General features: G+C 38.3%; 1 protein-coding gene across 5 annotated transcripts in view; it reads left to right on the top strand.

Annotated features, from left to right (window-relative positions):
• The window catches only part of MAGI3 (membrane associated guanylate kinase, WW and PDZ domain containing 3), a 198,248-nt gene that overhangs the window by 107,750 nt on the left and 69,906 nt on the right, over nt 1–20,592 (top strand). For 4 of the 5 annotated variants that reach the window (XM_038379478.2, XM_043500623.1, XM_038379479.2 and 1 more), the window contains exons 2-6: nt 1,271–1,387; nt 9,911–10,030; nt 15,392–15,601; nt 16,479–16,653; nt 18,939–19,018. In XM_038379478.2, coding sequence (XP_038235406.1) covers nt 1,271–1,387; nt 9,911–10,030; nt 15,392–15,601; nt 16,479–16,653; nt 18,939–19,018 — 702 coding nt within the window. The remainder of the gene's footprint in view (nt 1–1,270; nt 1,388–9,910; nt 10,031–15,391; nt 15,602–16,478; nt 16,654–18,938; nt 19,019–20,592) is intronic. The other variant, XM_043500625.1, reaches the window with a different exon arrangement.

The raw sequence follows: 20,592 nt of genomic DNA, 5'->3' as shown, positions 1-20,592 counted from the left end.
TGCTGCTGAAGCGCACATGGAGTTTTTAATGGTAGGGACTAAGTTCAAATGTTAGGGTTTTTTTTTAAAACCTGATAAGGACAGGCTTTACAGAACAGTCATTAGAATCCTGTGAGAATTAGTAGATCAAAAATTTGTATTTTGTATTTATTTTCTTTCAATTTGCAAATCTCTAATAGGATTTACGATCCAAAGTGGGATTTGTAAATTTTCATCAGGGTTTGTAAATCCATTTTCTTATAAATCAATAAATCAAATAAAGAAGCTAAATCCAAGGGTGCAAGATAAAAGCTTGCAAATCAAAACAATAATTTTAAGACTTCCAGACACAGTTTACAAATTTGAAATAAAATGTCTGGCTTTATTATTTGTGGATTAATAAATACAACCATACATGATTTTCTGATTAGTGATGAACACATTGGTGATGCAGGCAACATTTAATCTCCAGCTGGGTTCTCAGTTGATGATATAGTCACATGCCTGGATTGTACAGTTTCTCTCCACTACTTGCATGTGAAGCAGTTGCAAGCACTGTAAGATGTGTGTTTGTTTTTAAGCCCAGTATGCCAGTCCTTTTTGTATGCTATCCTGCAGTAGTCTCTCATTAAACTATACGCTGTATGCTTTTATTCAGTTCGTAAACCATTTTACTCATTCTAGCCATTCTCCTAAAATGGTTTGGAATTTCAGTAGTCCTTAGCCAGCACCACATCTGTTGTGGCCAGTAATCCTTAGCACTTTAGTACTTCACCTATATTTTTCTGACCGTTGGCGGCAGACAACACTAAGATTGATGTTGCGCTTATGCTTCTTCATGGGTTTACATGTTCTTTGACACATAAATATGGGTTGGCTAAAAGTATTCTGCTCTTAGCTTTTAGTAAAGTTTTAAAGTCTTAACATTTCATCTGTCCTGCCTAAAAGGGGTGAGTCTTGTCACAGGGACTCTTGTTCAATGTCAACAGAACTGGTGAAAATCCTATAATCCAGGAGCCAGATTATCAACTGGTTATAAAAAAGCGTAGCTCGATTGACTTCAGTTTAAGTCTGTGGAGCTACATCAATTTACACCAGCTGAGGATCTGACCCCGGGAGCATGCAGCTTTTCTGACCAATCTAGTGCTTTTGAATAAACTAATTTGTAGTTTCCTTTCTATTTTTGATTTTGCAGAGATGTTTACTGCAGTGAAATGCAGATTAGTTGATATGAGCATCATCTTAAATATTTTTTGCAAGTTTTTCATTGTCATTTTCTTATATTTTAAAGGAAAAGTGATCAACAAAGACTTGCGTCACTACCTGAGCTTGCAGTTCCAGAAAGGCTCAATAGACCATAAACTCCAACAGGTGATCAGAGACAATCTTTACCTGAGAACCATCCCATGTAAGTATGTAGAGTGCTAGCATAAATTAATCTATTTCAGTTAAGCTCCACATAACTCAAGAATCCTGTAAGCTTTTTCCCTTTGATCCTGTGTTGTTTCACATTTCCACCCTTTCAGTGGGGATTCCTTTGCATAAAGTCTATTTTTAAGTAGGCTCTTTGTTAGAATCCATATTAATCCATATCCATAATCCATCTAAATTAACTTGGGATGCAATGGATAATTAGTCTATTGATGATCTTATTTTTATATATTAAAGAATTAACAAACTAGCAAAAAATGCAAAATTCCAAGTTCAGAGGACTTCAAGAGTGTCAATCTTTTTTTAAACTCATTGGTACTGCCTCTAAACACCATTAAAGAATGCAACAGATAAAGATTTCATGTCAGCGTAAGAGTAAGTAAACCTAGAGGGAATGGAACATCTTTACTATAACTAGTATAATATAACTCTCACCATGGATTTTGGGGCAGTCTCTCTCACACACGCACACACCTGCCTAGCCAGTTTTGTGGCTTTTCACAAAGGGGAGATTAAGATCTTGAGGTGACCACCTGTAGTTAGGCTGGATGTTAGAGAATATGGAAAGGAAGGAAGCAGGTATAATTGTAGAAGAGCTGTTTGTGAGGAAGAAGACTGAGCTGGAGCACAACCAGGTGGGGTGCACAAGCGAAGTTATGGTTGCACTTGTAACATATCTGAGACTGAAATTTAGTGGGATGGAGGAGGGACTTATAGCATGGTCCACTGACTGGGGAAAGGAGGAGTGGGCTTCCTAAATTAGAATAGGCACAGTAGAGTTGCAGAGCAAGCATTAACGAGAGGGCATCATGGGATGAGCCTCACCTCTTAATCCACTGCAGGCTGGAATGGCTGGCATCTTGTAGTATTTCCCCATCCATAAAGTCCACGTGCTAACATGTCTTCAGCCAGGAATCATTAAGAGGTTGCTGCTCCTGCAGCCTGAGTGAAAAAACATTATCTTCTCAATTTCTCTCACTTCAGTCACCCATCACTGATCAGCTTCAAAGGCTCTTATAAATATGGTTAAAATGCTTAATGCTGATTGCCTGCTTGTATGATGATATTGGGTTCTTAGACTTTACAGAGGATAAAATTGTTCATTGGAGCAGCACATTTTAAGCTCATTATCGTATTTAATTACTAAAAACAAAGTATTCAGTGTACTTTTGATACAAGAATATTTACAAATTAATTAACAAACAAGCCAAGGCAAAGCTTTACTGAAGTGAATGCCTTACTTGTGGCAATGGGTACTGTATGGCATTCATTACATGACTGATATAGGACAGTTCTGACCAAACATAAGGTCTAAAGCACATCATTTATATTCACTACTATGAATGCTAATGGATATTGAACACCATTTTGCAATTCTAAAATGCAATCTGAAATTTTTTTTAGGGAGTTATGAAAACCCAATTGGGTAATCATAGCTTTTAGAACCACCACAAACTGACAGCTTGGATAAAAATAACGTACTTTTCCAGCTTACCAGAGAGTATCTTTCAGTTTAAAGGACAGCCTCACAATTACTGAAATTCCTGTCTGTGTGGTGCTTTTTGCATTATCATGCCATTCCATTTCTCAGTTATCCAAAAGCCACGCTGTACTTTCCATATGAGATATTTACTCATTAGAATGACTGATCACAAATTTTATTTTAAGTATTTTAATTAAAAAACTTGAATTATATTCAATTAACATGGCACACATTAAATTAATAATAAACTGGCTGATAGGTCTCAAATGTAATTATAAATAGGGAGTCGTCATCAAGCGGATGTGTTTCCAGTAGGGATCAGTTCTTCATCCTATGCTGTTTCATATTTTTATCAATGACCTGGAAGAAAACATAAAATCAGCACTGATATAATTTCTAGATGACACACAAATCTGGAGGAGTGGTAAATAATTAAGACAGGTCATTGTTTCTGGGCGATCTGGATCACCTGGTAAACTGGGCATAAACACTGTTTTGTAATATGGATTAATGTGAATGTATACATATAGGAACAAAGAACGTGGGCCATAATGACAGGAGGAGGACTGAGCAGGGAAGCAGTGAGTCTGAAAAGATTTGGGTGTTTTGGTAGATAATTAGCTGAACATGAGCTCCCAGTGTAACACGATGGCCAAAAGAACTAAAGGGACCCTGGGATGCACAAACAGGGGAATCTCAAGTAGGAGAAGAGAAGTTACCGTACCACCATATTTGGCATTGGTGCGATAGCTGATGGAATAATACTGTGACCAGTTCTAGTGGCCACAATTCAAGAAAGATTTGGTAAATTGGAGAAGGGTTCAGGAAGAGCCATGAGAATTATTAGAAAAGTATTAGAAAAATGCCTCATAGTGATAGACTGAGCTCTGAGGGTCTTATTTGTCTTACCAAAAGAAAGGTTAAGGGGTGACTTGATTACAGTCTGTGAATATCTACATGGAGAACAAATATTTAATAGGCTCTTCAGTCTATCAGAGAAAGGTATAAACTGATCTGGTAGCTGGAAATCGAAGCTAGACAAATTCAGAGTGGAAATAAGGTGTAAATTTTTAACAGTGAGTAATAAACAGTTGGAAAAAATTTACCACATCATGGTAGATTCTTCATCACTGACAATTTTTAAATCAAGATCAGATGCTTTTCTAAAAGGATATTTTTCTATGAATTATTTTGGAAGTTCTATGGCCTATATTATAGGGGAGGTCAGATTAGATGGTCACAACGGTCCCTTCTTGCCTTAGAATCTTCTAATTACATGTTAGTGTTTTTTGTCACAGCGGAAGGCATGTAACTTTTTTAGCATAACATTTTTTATTTACCTGTTTTGTGACCAGTGAAATTAATGGCTTGGGTCTTGGCAAATTGATAATGAGTGGTTCTAAGATTCACCCTGCTCAGGATTACACCAGGGGAAGCAAAATATTCACTTCATCTTATCAGTGAAAGAATGAGGAATTTAAAAAAAAAAATCAGTGTAATGGAAATGAGGTTCACTTACTGACGGAGCTGTTCATATTGTTCATTGGAGTAAAATTGACAAGTTTTTAAAAGATTGTTGAGATTAAAAAAGATGGTATGCAATAATGAATCACTGTAATCCTTGCTTCAGGAGAGCGTTAATCACGCTTCTGTTAACTAGAGCTTCCTTGTTTGCTCGACTTGTACGTTTTGAACATTTCTGTATTAGTATGACCAGTTTGCTAGATTGCTTTGAAAGTTTAGGTTTTTTGCTATCCAGCATTGTTTACTTGCAGGAAAACTCATGCAGTGGCAACACCACATTCCAGGTTCCATGATGATTTACATACTTGGGTCACGTTCTGAATCTTGACAGGTTTCAGAGTAGCAGCCGTGTTAGTCTATATTCGCAAAAAGAAAAGGAGTACTTGTGGCACCTTAGAGACTATAATGCATCCGATGAAGTGAGCTGTAGCTCACGAAAGCTTATGCTCTAATAAATTTGTTAGTCTCTAAGGTGCCACAAGTACTCCTTTTCTTTATTCTGAATTATGAAAGCAGAAATGAATTAATCTAATAATAGAGTACAGGCATACAAATGACTGAAAAGACTGAAATAAATTTGATCCAACCCAATTATGTAATAGGTGGTCAGAAATCAATTTTGCTTTGTTAGTGACATCATTTAATTACTAAATTTCCAAGAGCATTCAAGAGACATTAAGGAAATGATACATCATCATAATGGTAGCAGACTATATACAGCTATTCCACAACCCCTCAAAAAATCTCAATTAATATTGCTTGGGTCAGTTTTTCACCAACTTCTATACAGTAAATCAGTCAGGCTTATAGCATGTGTGAACATTTTTTTCTCACATCACTTCATCCTCCAGCTTTTTATTGTCTCTGTCTTCCTCTCATCATAATTTCTAATTCCTAAAACTCTTCCCCCTAAAATCATAGCAAGATTGATGCTCCCTCATTACCTCCAAGTTTCCCGTCTTTTCAACAGTGTGTGCCTGTATGCTGATATAGCCCAGCACTCCATAACACTCATTCTTTAAATAATACTGCTTCACAGAAAGTTACATACAAGTTGTTTTCATTGTACTAATGGTTTTGCCTTATCTTTAATTGTTTCTGATTAGGTAACTCCTGCCAGCCATAACTTTGCTTTCAATTAATGCTATGCATTGTGAAATTAGGAACACCCACATGTATGAATACCAACACTACAGAATGGATATCACTGATCTAACAAGTAAATAATTTGTTTGAGGAAAGAAAAAACATTGATTAGAAAATGCATTAAAAAAGGACAAAAAAGTTATTGAGCTGTGAATAGTATGAGTAAAATACACCTCTCCTTTCCCTGTGAAATAAGGAGACCCTGATGAAATCAACAGGCCCTCCTTTTCTACAGGTTCGGAGGTGTGTTGAAACAGTATGTGATTCTAGGGGTATAGTATTGCAGTTCTATAAGTAGCAAAACCAAACTCCAGTCTGATCACTATCATGTCTCCAAGAACAAAGCCCAAGATTTTCAAAAATGAGGTCTTAAACTTAGGCTCCTAACTCAGTACTTAGCCACCAAATAAGTGACCTGATTTTCAACAGGGCTGCTCACTGGGAAGTTCCGACTGACTTCAGTGGAATAGGCTGGGTAAATACCCCGAGGAAGTAATTTGCATAGCAAGATCTTTTTAGTCTGTGTGACTTCCTGTTATCTACAAACTTCACTGGGATTTACATGCAGCCCACTATTATATCAGAGACCAGGGACGAAACTGACCCAGTCATTGCATGACCTCTGTTTAAAAGGACGATATGCATGATGAGAGACATCCAGGAAGGTGAAAGAGAGGAAATATTTGCCATTTCCTTTTGGTTATGTAGGATAAAATAAATAAATAAAAACTCAGGTTCACCAATGAATCTCATTTGTTTTTGGGGAGTAAGTCTCATTGAAACCTCATGTTATTCTTTTCTGCAATATTCATCTACTGTATATTAACTTATTCTGACCTTAGATGGTGTCTTTCTAGTGTGTGGGTGCTTTTCCACACTTAATTTATCTTGTGCTATGAACTTTAAAAAAAATCTTTAGTTAATGAAGTAATTCAAGGAGTTGAAGTGAAACACAGTTTAAATATCAACTTAACTCAACATGCGTTCCTTCACACGCCTAATGTTTCCATCGCACAGTATAACGTTCAGATTGTGTCTTCAGTCTGTGTACAGTGAAGTGGCACGTTTTGCATGGTATCAAAAAACTGTTTTTAATAAGTATGTATGACACCGACATTCTCATCAGAACATTTACTATAAATTCTATGAGATGTCTACTGGCAAAAGTTAAATGTTAGTTTTATGTGAATGACCTAGCAATCAATCTAGACAAAATTGTGAGATGAGAATGTAATTGTAAATTTAAATTTTCATAAGATTAGATTGAGAGGTATAAATTTCTGTCATATACAGAGATAGTTTATTGTGGGTGGGGATCGAAGGCTTATGAATGTTTCATATCTATATTTGTCATATGGGCACAAAAGCAAAGTGATTATTTTATTTCATCTTTGCCACATTAGAAAATTTAAATCTAATGGAATTCTTGACAAAGTGATCTAATACTGAAGGGCAGATGCTATTGTCTATTGATTGTATCTTTCACATTGAAACATGATAACTTGAAATAATTTGAATGTTTTGGATGGATTAGTGACTTGAAAAAAAGAAGTCCATTTGCCTTTATTCTTAAGATATTTCCACTTTCTACCCTCAGTATAAGATCAAAAGCTTTTTTCATTTAATAGATGCAGTTAAGATGCATGTCAAAACATGTAATGAAAGTCAAAGTTTTCATCATGACTAATATTTAAAACTGTTCTAGATTCATTAGAAATGAAGTTTGTCAGGTATCCCATGTACAGTGTGATATGAAAAAGCATATGCTTGTTGCCAATTTGCCAGTTTCAGATGACGTAAAGGTTGTGTGTAACCCTGTAACTGAAAAGCAAGATATAGGTCTATTTCCTTGTGTTTTGTGAGGAGACTCCATTCCTAGGGAAGTAGGAAGTTTTACATAACTAACAGAATTCTGGACTTGACTTAGCAGGTAAATAAATCACTCATTAACACACCCTCTCAAAGGAGAGTTAATTAAAAGAACCTTGTACTACTTGTAGAAGTACTGGAGATGTTTTGGATTCATTGGCTACCATTCCTATGGCTTTCATTGTATGTAAGCTTGTCACCATTAGAAGTTATAACAAAGATCTAAAGATCACAGTGAGAGAAAAATGTGAACCAGTGTATATTTGCTGCTGTTTTTCACTTGTCCATTTGCTAGCAGATTGTCAAAATTATAAAGAGCATGAAATGGATGTAAAATTAACTATTGTCCAAGGCAGTTCATAACCTGCAATCATCTGACAAGTTGCCAAATGAAATTCCTTTTGTTTCTATTGTAACTATCAAGTTGTATATTTATTATTTATTCAGTAATTTCAATAATTTGTATAGACTGGAAATTAAACTTTTTATAGTTTGTTTGTAAGTTACACTGATAGGATGAAATTTGTTTCACCTGCATTAAAAAACCTTTTGCAGTCAGGGCTGACTCTAGGTTTTTTGCCACCCCAAGCAAAAAAAATTTGCTGCCCCAAGGTGGGGCTGGTGCTTACAGCAGCGCTGGAAGCAGAGGGAGTGATGTCACTTTCTCCCGGCGCATGCAGGGGCTTTCCCTCCTCCCCCGCCCGACTGCGCAGAGAAGCCCCGATATAAGGGGTGGCACAAGGCAGCGCAGCAGCCAGTATGCAGATGAGGTGGCTCAGCTCCTGCTCCCTGGCAGGACTCGCACTCTCCTTCCCAGCTAGCGGCTGGAGCCTGGCAGCTCAGTATCCCAGGGCTGGGGCTTCCACTTCCCACTGTGGCCGGGGGCACGGCGCCCTCTCCCCATCTAAGAGGCTCAGCTCCAAGAGCGCAACTGCCCTGGGAAATAAAAAATAAAAAAAAAGGATGGCCGGAATGCCGCCCCTGGAAATGAGCTGCCCCAAGCATGTGCTTGCTTTGCTTGTGCCTAGAGCCGATCATTTCACCAACATAAAACCAGAGTGCAAACAGGAACGTGAGCTGAGAGAAAAATCTACCCTCAACCTAGGTTCAGGCCACTAGGCTACAGTGCAACTCTCCTTTTTAAAATGGCTACTATTTAGCCTGTATGCTGGAACTATAGTCTACATTCCTCTGCACCATTTGTGTGGAGCACTAAGGCTGCTGGCCACAAAGATATGGCCACCCCTTGCCATTCTCTGTACTGGACTATGAGAAGCTGGTGTAGATACCCCTTCACAGCATGCAGAGAGTGCAGAGGTCCTTCTGTGAAGCCTCTCAGTTTGCAGCTTCTGCTGCACAGTCCCATTAGGTGCTAGAGAGACCCCTGAAAGGCCAATCTCAGCAGGATGAAATTTTCCCTGTTTTCGTAATTTGATATGATTTAAAAAAACACCAAAGCTATTCCATGCTGTTTGAGTTTTATAGGAAGCAAAAGCATCAGATAGTTGGGGAGTAGTTCCTTTATGGATTTGTATGACTTGTCCAGGAAAATAGCCGTGATCATAAAAATGTTATGAATATACATAACTTACATCCCCAAAATAACTCAGAGTAATGAGCAATTGTTTGTATTTTAACAATGAAATCTTAAAATGGGGGCTTGTGGTGCAGGTGCAATTGTAACCTGAATAATAGAAGCAGCGGAATTGTAAACTTCTTTGCTTGGTTTGTTCAGATTGAATTTTGACTATTATATAAATGGATTATAATTATATATATTGATGAGTCTTTGTTCATTGCAAACCATAATATAGCAAGTGTTCAGAGTTGTTGCTGTATTAATGAAAGTTGGGGACTGAGGAGTGCATAACACCGAGAAGTTCTTAAGATTGAACATATCAGAATTACCAGAGGTAAGTTGCAGTATGCGTGTACTGCATTACTTTCTTGTCCTTCAAACCACTGCAAAGCGATTCCCAATGTTTGAAGGCATCGGAATGTGAAGGGATGTTGACTTGTTTTTCCTAGACATCACTTTTTAGACATGTGATTGATTGATTATTTTCCAGTTGGGAAAAGGGATTCATATAGCTGGTTAGTCATAAGATTGGCATTCATAAAATCAAGGTCTTGCTGTATTGGGATTTGAATGTTAGTTCTTAGGAAGTTTAAACTCTGGTATAAAAATTCCTTTTTGCATGCCCTTCATAACAGTAGATATAATAAATTCATGAGGACTTCCATTTCTTGTTAAAATATCCTTTCTTATTCCTACATGATTTATTGACCTAGTTTCACATACTCCAAAGTTCACTTTCATGAGAATGTTCTGAACCTTATCTTGTCAGAGTGACACTGTAGCTGTGCAAAGCTTCGAATAACCACTGTTTCTTTTTATGTTGAATTCTGCAAGAGAGAGTATTTTGTAAACCAACAGCACTAGACAACCATACAACAGTTTCTTCTCTGTCTTTTCAGGCACTACAAGGGCTCCCAGGGATGGGGAGGTCCCAGGGGTGGACTATAATTTCATTCCTGTTGAACAGTTTAAAGCATTGGAAGAAAGTGGAGCCTTGCTAGAAAGTGGAACATATGACGGTATGTTACAGAATTTGAACACGTGTACCTACAGTCTTTTATAAGAATGGGAATAAAGACCTGGAAGAATTTCATGGCGTTAGTGTCCAGTCTTTTTGTCTCGGGCTTGGTCTAAATCAGAAACTTGTGTCGATATAACTACATCATTCAGAGGTGTGGAAAATCGACAACCCTGAGCGACATAGTTATACTGACCTAACTCCTGGTGTAGACAGCGCTGTGTCGATGGGAGGGCTTCTCCTATTGACATAGATACCAGTTCTCAGGGGGGTGGAGAACCTACGCCGATGGGAGAAGCCCCCCTGTTGGCATAAGTAGCATCTTCATTGGAGCGCTACAGTGGTTCAACTGTGCCGCTGCAGTATTTTTAGTGTAAACAAGTCCTAAATTTGGATCCGTGTACTCGTGAGGAGTAATACAGCTTTGCAAGGGTAGGGAAGCAGTATTATCTCCATTGTATAGATGGGATAACTGTGGAACAAAGTGGTTGTCTTGTCCCGGCTCATGCTGTGAGACAGTTATCCAGTATTAGAACCCATGTATCCTGACATGTTAAGTTCACTTTAACACCTGTTGCTTTTTCGTATCATTGTGCTTTTCAGAGTCATTCTAAAAACTTTTATGTATGTTTGGTTGACATTTGCTTTAAATATATTTGTGGTCATAGTTCTGGGTTTTGTGTGAAAAGTTTTCTGTAGCTTTCATTTCTTGCTTAAGAGTTATTACATATATTATAAATTATTCCAAAGTTTTCTACTTTTGTCATCTTTCTGCTTTTAGTATTTTAGAATAGCGATAATATTTGCTAGAAGCTATCCCAATTAGTCATTGGCTTTATTTTCATTACTGTTGTAGTGATTTTGGGTGTTTGGTAATTTTTAATGAAAGTCTCTCAGATAGGGATAGGTTTCAGAGTAGCAGCCGTATCTGTAAAAAGAAAAGGAGTATTTGTGGCACCTTAGAGACTAACAAATTAATTTGAGCATAAGCTTTTGTGAGCTACAGCTCACTTCATCGGATGCATCCAATGATGTGAGCTGTAGCTCACGAAAGCTTATGCTCAAATTAATAGTCTCTAAGGTGCCATAAGTCCTCCTGTTCTTTTTTCAGATAAGGATGTTTTTCTAAATATATGGTTTTTAGCTTTCATAACTAACGCCTGACTCTTTTGAATTAATATAAATACAATAGATGCCGGTTAATAGCAATCCTGATACTATCAACTTCCAGTTAATGGCAACATGTTGCTGTGAACCAGTCCCATCCTATTAACATCAGTGTTAATGTTGTTTGAATATTTGCAACTGTATGCTGCTTCGTAGCAACTTTTTTTTAAGAAGGGCCCCACCTGCAAGTTGGTTTGTGCAGCTGAAGTCAGGAAAGAAAGTGCTGGGGCCTGCCTGTTTTGGCTGCAGCCCTGCAAACCTGCCTGCAGTGAGTACTCAGCCCATCCATCCCAGCACTTCCTTTTCGGGCTGCAGCTGGGCAAACCTGCCTGCACTCGGGGACCACACAGGACATAAGGGTCTGCAGGTCGGAAGGGGAGGCTATGGGCAGGGGATTAACAGGGAGTGGGCTGCAGCCTGGATGCTGAAGTTGCACGTACCTCTCCCTGCAGTCTCCAGGCCACTCCCTACCAGGGGACTGCATGCAGGGAAGGAAGCGCTGGGAAGCACAGAGCACGGCCCCCCAGACAGAACACGGAGAGATATGGTGCAGCCTCATGGGCACTGAGCACCCCATGTCTCTGCAGAAAGCCTTGGCATGCAGGTGGCAGGCAGCCCCGCTCCACATTGGTGCCCTTCCCGCAGTCAGGGGTGCACCCAGAGAAGGCATGTCCCAGCACTTGATTTCGCTCGTCATGATTATGACTTTAAGTGTTTCAGATCGCTGAAGCATTATCTGAGTGTCAGCCAACCTGGATCTGAATACATTATAAACATTACTCCTGGGGGGATTCTGCAGGACTGCGCACCCGCAGAAAATGGCCCCCCTGCAGATTTCCTGCGTTTCCCTGCAAAAAACGGCAGGGAAGCAAAGGGAAGCCACGTGGTGGGGGGGCGACGATGGGTGCAGTTTTGGGGAGGATTGCCCTCCTCCAGACAGGCATGGGGGGGACACAGGGTTACATCACTGTCCTCATTCATTCTGCAAACACACAGCTCACTCCAGATCATACCACTCCAGATCATACCACTCGATCCATTGTCTACAGCCAAGCGCTACGATATAACCGCATTTGCTCCAACCCCTCAGACCGAGACAAACACCTACAAGATCTCTATCATGCATTCCTACAACTACAATACCCACCTGCTGAAGTGAAGAAACAGATTGACAGAGCCAGAAGAGTACCCAGAAGTCACCTACTACAGGACAGGCCCAACAAAGAAAACAACAGAACGCCACTAGCCATCACCTTCAGCCCCCAACTAAAACCTCTCCAACGCATCATCAAGGATCTACAACCTATCCTGAAGGACGAGCCATCGCTCTCTCAGATCTTGGGAGACAGACCAGTCCTTGCTTACAGACATCCCCCCAGTCTGAAGCAAATACTCACCAGCAACCACACACCACACAACAGAACCACTAACCCAGGAACCTATCCTTGCAACAAAGCCCGTTGCCAACTCTGTCCACATATCTATTCAGGGGATACCATCATAGGGCCTAATCCCATCAGCCACACTATCAGAGGCTCGTTCACCTGCGCATCTACCAATGTGATATATGCCATCATGTGCCAGCAATGCCCCTCTGCCATGTACATTGGCCAAACTGGACAGTCTCTACGTAAAAGAATGAATGGACACAAATCAGACGTCAAGAATTATAACATTCAAAAACCAGTTGGAGAACACTTCAATCTCTCTGGTCACTCGATCACAGACCTAAGAGTGGCTATACTTCAACAAAAAAGCTTCAAAAACAGACTCCAACGAGAGACTGCTGAATTGGAATTAATTTGCAAACTGGATACAATTAATTTAGGCTTGAATAGAGACTGGGAATGGATGAGTCATTACACAAAGTAAAACTATTTCCCCATGGTATTTCTCCCCCCCACCCCACCCCCCACTGTTCCTCTGATATTCTTAAAAAGAAAAGGAGTACTTGTGGCACCTTAGAGACTAACAAATTTATTAGAGCATAAGCTTTCGTGAGCTACAGCTCACTTCATCGAATGCATCCGATGAAGTGAGCTGTAGCTCACGAAAGCTTATGCTCTAATAAATTTGTTAGTCTCTAAGGTGCCACAAGTACTCCTTTTCTTTTTGCGAATACAGACGAACACAGCTGCTACTCTGAAACCTCTGATATTCTTGTTAACTGCTGGAATTAGCCTACCTGCTTGTCACCATGGAAGGTTTTCCTCCTTTCCCCCCCCTGCTGTGGGTGATGGCTTATCTTAAGTGATCACTCTCCTTACAGTGTGTATGATAAACCCATTGTTTCATGTTCTCTGTGTGTGTGTATATAAATCTCTCCTCTGTTTTTTCCACCAAATGCATCCGATGAAGTGAGCTGTAGCTCACGAAAGCTTATGCTCTAATAAATTTGTTAGTCTCTAAGGTGCCACAAGTACTCCTTTTCTTTTTGACTAGGTCCATTAATACTTTTCATCTTCCTAAAATATTTAACTAGGCATAGAACTAACTAAAGTATAGGGGTGATATGGTTAATATCCTTTTGCTCAAGGACCAGACAGGCATGGGCTCTATTCTTAAAGACAATGGCTACAGAAGCTAAATCAATGTCTCAGATATAAACCCTTTTTTATATAACATCATAACCTGGCTCCTCTTAACTTTTTCTTCTGGATTGAAACTCGGTGTTGAAGGTTTCTAATCAGGAGCAATATATTTTAAAAATATAGATATATATTAGTTGTAAAATTTGTTTTTACAATAGATTTAAAACATCCTTGTTTAGGTACCCTTAACTCAAATAAATATTTTTTTTCCATGAAAAATCTGGGGTGTGTGTGTATGCGCATGTGAAAAGTAAAGTAAAAAGGCTATTTTTAAGCATAAAAATTTCCATTAGAAATATCTGTATTAATATAGATTATGTAAATTTCAAGTGATTACTTCAGTGACTAAAGCTTCTTCAAGAGTAAACACATTCTAGAAATTGTATAAAACCTTCTCTGTGTAAAAGATGATGAAACTTGTAAAGAACTATTATGATTTATTGGACATTTTCTTGAGATTTAATTCTTCACTAATATATGAAAAATAAAACAAATGAAAAGGTATATTACTGTTAAAATAACCAAAAGAAGGACATTCTTTGAGAGGCTCTCTAAGCCAAGCTCTTTTGATTGTGCCATGGTTTTGCAGCACATACAATATGCACAATTGCCCAGCATCTGGAGATCCCGTCAGCAACTAGACTTTAACAAGCCAGGCTAACCCGAAGCTTTCACCTTAACTCCCATTTGCAGTTGAAGCCTCATCCTTAATGGTATTTGAATATAGGGGATTTTATTTAATATTTTATGCAGTAAAAACAAAATCTATCTACCAAATGTTAACCCAGCAGGAGTCCTGCTAAGCTCTGTGCTCAAATCCCTAATTAAAGTCACATGATTAATTAAGAGGAGAAAAACAGTTATTTAAATTCTGTTTGAATGTTTATTTTATTGGTAAAAAATGCTGATCCTTTGAATTTATACAACATATTAGAATCAAAATGTTTTCAGTTTTCTCGGGTATCATTCAGTATTGCATTGATTTTATTAATAGCTTTATTAGGTAAGAAAATTATCATCTGAAAACACAGGATTACAGCTCTAAGAAATAGTTTTTTTAAAATTGCTTTTGTCCAAATAGATATTTTGCTTTTCAGCACAAAATTAATTTGCTTTTTAGCTTCAACCTGCATACAGCTGCAGGTTACTCCAGATTAGTTAATTACCATATATATTTGCTGTACATTAGAACAGAAATTATTTTGATTGTCGAGGTAATCCTCCACTTTACTCCTACCAAGCTCTGTTATAAATCTCATTCTGGAGCATTAGTGAATGCACGATAAAATAACAAATCAGTCTCTTGATTTGGAAACCTGTGTAGGGCAACCACTTCGGAATTAAATGCATTATACCCAGATGTACAATGACAGCATTAGCAGAAATACAGTGTAGCTGTAAATTCCAGTTTTTGAGCATTCACCAGTTACTGATGATGCTGATGTCTTAAGTAGTGTAGTAAATTACCCTTTCATTCAGGTATTTCACAAAACTGTTACTGTGGCAGTAGAATATGTACTGTGACTTGAGCCATTCCTGTGATTGTAGAGACCTTTACCAGATATCACTGCTTCTGTTTTGTACCATCTGTTTCTTAATGCCAGGTAATTTCTATGGTACCCCAAAGCCTCCAGCAGAGCCCAGTCCCTTTCAGCCAGACCCAGTGGATCAAGTTCTTTTTGACAATGATTTTGATGCAGAATCCCAGAGAAAAAGAACCACTTCGGTCAGCAAGATGCAAAGAATGGATAGTTCTCTCCCTGAGGAGGAAGAGGAGGAAGAGAAGGAAGCAGTTAATGGCAGTGGAGGTGCAGGTCAGTTACAAGGGGAGAAATTCCTGATGGCAGTCAAGATTTTAATCTATCAAATTGTCACTCTGAAATTTTCAGATTAACTTGAGTAAAAGCACTGTCACATGATCTGAAAACTAGGTGAAGGAATGTGCAGAGCAAGTGATAATGAAGAACAGTGCATTGAAACTGGAACAAAGTGTCCAGTGGGATGTTGCAAAGATTAGTCTGAGATCGTATTCTTTTTAACATCTTTATTATCTCAAAAGAGGGACAACCAGCACATTAAATACGCAAATTATGCTGCATCTAGGCATTTCTTGTAAGTCACCCATTCAAGTATGGATCTGGCCCAGTATTGTTTACCTTCAGAGCTGAAAGAATAAGAGTGCAGGTGATCTGGCTGCAGTCCATTTTAATTTGTCACAAATACAGAATCTTAAAACTGAGGTTATTGGCAATGGTTTCTAAACTGAAGTGCTTAAATTCCCACTATTTATAACCTGCTGCACTGTTGTTTTCCTCATATCACTCACTGTAGTTGTGGTCTTGATAGTTGGGTCTCGATACACTGAGAGGGATGATGGTGTGGATTCTCTATTGCTGTTCTCTTTGATAGGAAATGCAGTAAGTCGTCTACCTAGATGTGTTCCAGTGTTGTTTTTTTCAGCCTAGGCTCAGACAAGTATGAGGTTAATGCTGTTTGGCAAGGGAAGAACAGAACTCAGTGTGTTCACTTCAGTTTTTTAAAGTTCACAGCAGAAAAAAATGTAGTCGAAAAATACTGATAAAATACAGTGGTGTTTGGCATTCTCTCATACTGAGAGCAAAAGGGGTGGTTCTTTGTGAGCAAAGCAGCCTGAAAATCTTAACTGTAACACTTTGCTTTAAACAACTGCAGAAAACAAAGAGAGACATTCAGATTCTTCTGACTGGATGAAGCCTGTTCCTAGTTACAACCAGACAAGCAGCTCCATGGATTTCAGAAATTACTTGTCAAGGGATGAGAGCCTAGAACCTCTACCCAAGAACTGGGAGATGGCCTACACAGACACAGGCATGGTCTACTTCATAGAGTGAGTAGAAGTTTGTCCTTTATAGATTTAATGTATCTTCCTGAGATGCATGAGCACTGAGAATCTCTAGTCATAGTGTCTCAAGATATTTCTGCTGATTTTTATATATCTTCTTCCCTACCCACTTTTTATTCCTAATGTCTTTGCATGAAACTATAATCTTCTGGTTTTGAAGTCACAATCTGTTCTGACTCGGTGATCCTCACCAAATGTCACCAGTTTTGTGTGTTTGATTTCAAAGTGGTTCCTGTGAAGATTATAACAATGTCACTTAGAGAGGACAATGATGTTGATTTGAGGAATAAGCTGCAGGAATTTTATTTTCATATATATCTGTATCTATCACAGTATCCCTATTTGGTCTCACCAGCATTTTCATCCAAGTAGTTTTTCCTTCCTATCAGTCTTTATAGATGGATACTTTCACAGCTATCTTAGCTACCATATATAGGGACTTCAGTGTCATATTTATTTTCATGGGGAAAATGTAGATGGGGAAAGAATCCATGTAAATGCTATTAGTATGATAGTGTTTTTTGTCTGAATAAATTGGGTGGGAAAGCACAATGGTTCCGTCTACAAAGTCGTTTAACTTATTTATGATGTGAATTCTGTATCAGAGAATGCAAAGCTCAGGTTCTGTGTTACTAGCTGGATAAGAGTCTAATTTTACGTGTACTTTTATTATGCAAACTTTCATTGTAATCCATGGGATATCCCTTATTCTCTCTGTTCTGCCTGTGATCTCTGGTATGAAATGGAATGTGAAAAGCAGCTACTAGAATGCGTAATAGTCTGTTTCTTGAATTGTAAAGCATCAAACTACATTGACGGCTAGGCATAGGCAGAAGTTAAGGGTTTTTTTTCCCCAAGGTGAAAAATATCTATCCTCAAAATGATTTTTTGTAGTAGCTTCAATGGTAAATGTACGAAAGGCTTTGTCATACTTTGTAGACGGAAAAAAATATTGGATGGAGAAGAACTTTATTTATGTGCTGCCTAATGCAGATGTATAGAGCAGAGTTAGAAATCCCTGAGTAAATGGGTTTATAATCACAGCGTCAATAGACCTGAGATAAAGTATGGTTTCTGGATAACTCTGCTCAGTTATGTTACTGTTATCTCAGAGTTAACATGTACCATATGTTCCTGCAGTGCAATGATAAGTACTTCTTGTCATGGAAGAGCAAAATCACTAATCTTGCAAACTCGCTGGCAATTTCTTATGTTCTTTAGTTCAGAGTGGTAGCGGCCTTTACATCTACATTCATATTGTGACTTCTTAAAATATCTGTTTTCTGGAATACTTAGGTTGTATTAACTTTTTAACAGCTATAAGATGTTCTTTTAGGTCTTACCAGTTTTTCTCTATTACTTTTCCCATGGCTCTTTTCATGATCAACCTATTTTAGAGGTGGTGTCAAACATCTTAGGAAAAGTTTTGTGCTTTTTAATATCTATTTCCCATAATTAAATTTTTAAAACCAGCTAAGGAGAAAGTATGTATTTTGGGTCTGTTCTGATGAGAACCAAAAGGAACAGGTGTATTTAGTGTGCTCTTATTTCATTGGTTCTGTTTGTTCTCTACTTATATATTCGTCTACACAGTTCTGCAGAGCCGCTGAATTCAGCTACATGCACAAGTTGAGATTGAGATATCCAATATTTTTTGATAGATGAAACCTAGACTTATCTCAATCCCAACAAACCTGCTACTTTTAGAGTGAAACTGTGGCTGTGAATACATACCTTTGAAATATTTTTTACTGCTCAGAAACGTTCGCACCGCTGTAAGCTCCCATGTCCCAGTGGTACAGAAAAGCCTTGAATATGTTAGTTATATTTAAGTGGTGCCTTTCCGTGGTCGCATTTTTGATGCGAGAGAGGTGAGAACAGCAGGTACTCTGATCTAGAGGCAAAGATTTGCACGTGGAAGGAAACTTATGAAGAGAAGTGCTAAGTATAACAGGTTAAATCCCTTCCTTGGGTGTCTATTTTTTGTCTAACAAATTTATTAGAGCATAAGCTTTCGTGAACTACAGCTCACTTCATCGGCTGCATTTGGTGGAGTTTTTTTTCCACCAAATGCATCCGATGAAGTGAGCTGTAGCTCACGAAAGCTTATGCTCTAATAAATTTGTTAGTCTCTAAGGTGCCACAAGTACTCCTTTTCTTTTTGCGAATACAGACTAACACGGCTGCTACTCTGAAACCTATTTTTTGTCTCTTTCCCTTTATCTCCTGCTGTTTTTCTGCTCCTGATTGGGTTGCCCTATTTTCCACAGTCACAACACCAAGACAACCACTTGGCTTGATCCTCGGCTCTGTAAGAAAGCCAAAGCTCCTGAAGACTGTGAGGATGGAGGTGAGATGTTCAAAATTCTGTCTGTTTGCTATATGTAATGCATGTTCGGATATTGTTTTTCCTACTTGAAAACCAGACTCAAATGGTGTCCAATTAGCATGTTATCAGTAGAGCGTCTGAACACACAAAGTATGGCTCTGGTTAGGAGTTTTGTTTCAAAGACTTCATTTCTTCTTTGCCTTTTGGGACTAACCAGACAGATCAATTTTACCTTCAAATGCAACCTGGAATAAGAGTTTACTTATGCTTTTGTTTCAAGGTCAAGTTCTTCTGAAACCAAATAGAGTTCCTAATAAATGGGATGTATTTGCTTGTTTACCAACCAAAACTAGTCCTGAGTCCTGTGGAACTGGCTGTCTAATTACTTTGACTTGATTCATGAAGAGACTTTCTGTGGGATGTGGTAGTAATGAATCCTTAAGCACTTTGGAAAGTCTCTTCCTTATGCATATTACATATTTTATATCAAGTTCATCTTCAGGGAGATCTGGGTTGTTCCTAAGAATGTCCTCTGCACTGATGGGAGAATTAAGTCATTCGGGGGTCTTTGGATAATGCTGTTTGTGACTGTCAGATGTCCCTTATGGAGTCACTTCCAGGGTTCTTTACAATTCGATAAGATCTATCATTGCCAAGACAGACGTTTCTGCCTGAAGTTCATAATTTGTATTCTTTCTACATTATTTTGAAACCATTAGGGTATGGAGTTAAGTGCCTATAGCTTGGCAGCAGCGGTAGAATGACTGAGCTTGAGAGTGGCTTCAGCATATTTTCACTGGAACAATGGAGTTTAAGTGAATTGTGGATACACGCACATTCTGGAGAGCAGAATGACACGTTACTTGATTCTAAATTCACTGTAACCACTGAGGGGAAAGATCTGGGCATCTTTGTAAACAGCTCAATGAACACCATTGTTCAAATGAGCAAGGGAAAAGCCCCCAAATACTAGAATGCGTAGATGATGGGCTACAATATAATACTGAAAGTACTGCCTTGTCACTTTATATCAGTAGTAGACTCTCACCTGAAATACTCTGTTCAGTTTCTGGTTGAGAGAAAGAAATGAAATGTTATTAGAATAATGGAAAAGCTTTTGAGGACAATGGAAAAAATTAGGGATACAATAAGTGTACAAAATAACAAACAGTAAACAAAAGGTAAATCAGGTGCTCCCTTTTACCCACTGTCATAATACAAGAACAAGGGCACTTTGAGTTAAATTGAAGGTAGCAGATTTAAAGGCAATAAAGGTAAATACAAAATACAATGTATAATTAACCCATGAAAAACTCATTGCCACTAAAGATTATTGGAGCCAAAATCTTAATAAAATTTTTACAAGAATTGGACATTTGTATGAATGAGAAGATCCAATTACATTAGATAGAATTTTTTTTTAGAAGAGATGTAAATACTCATGCTTTAAAGCATAAGCAACTCCTCACTAAGTTTAGGAAGAAACTTCATTGTCTAGTAAGAGATTTCTGTACCATCCTCTGAAGCTTCTGCTCTTGGTCATTGTTGGAGACAGGATTCTAGACTATGAGAACTTCTAAGATAAGTCGTAGTCC

The sequence above is a fragment of the Dermochelys coriacea genome, chromosome 21, assembly GCF_009764565.3.
Source record: "Dermochelys coriacea isolate rDerCor1 chromosome 21, rDerCor1.pri.v4, whole genome shotgun sequence".
Lineage (NCBI taxonomy): Eukaryota > Metazoa > Chordata > Testudines > Dermochelyidae > Dermochelys > Dermochelys coriacea.
This window is presented reverse-complemented; position numbering and strand designations above follow the sequence as displayed.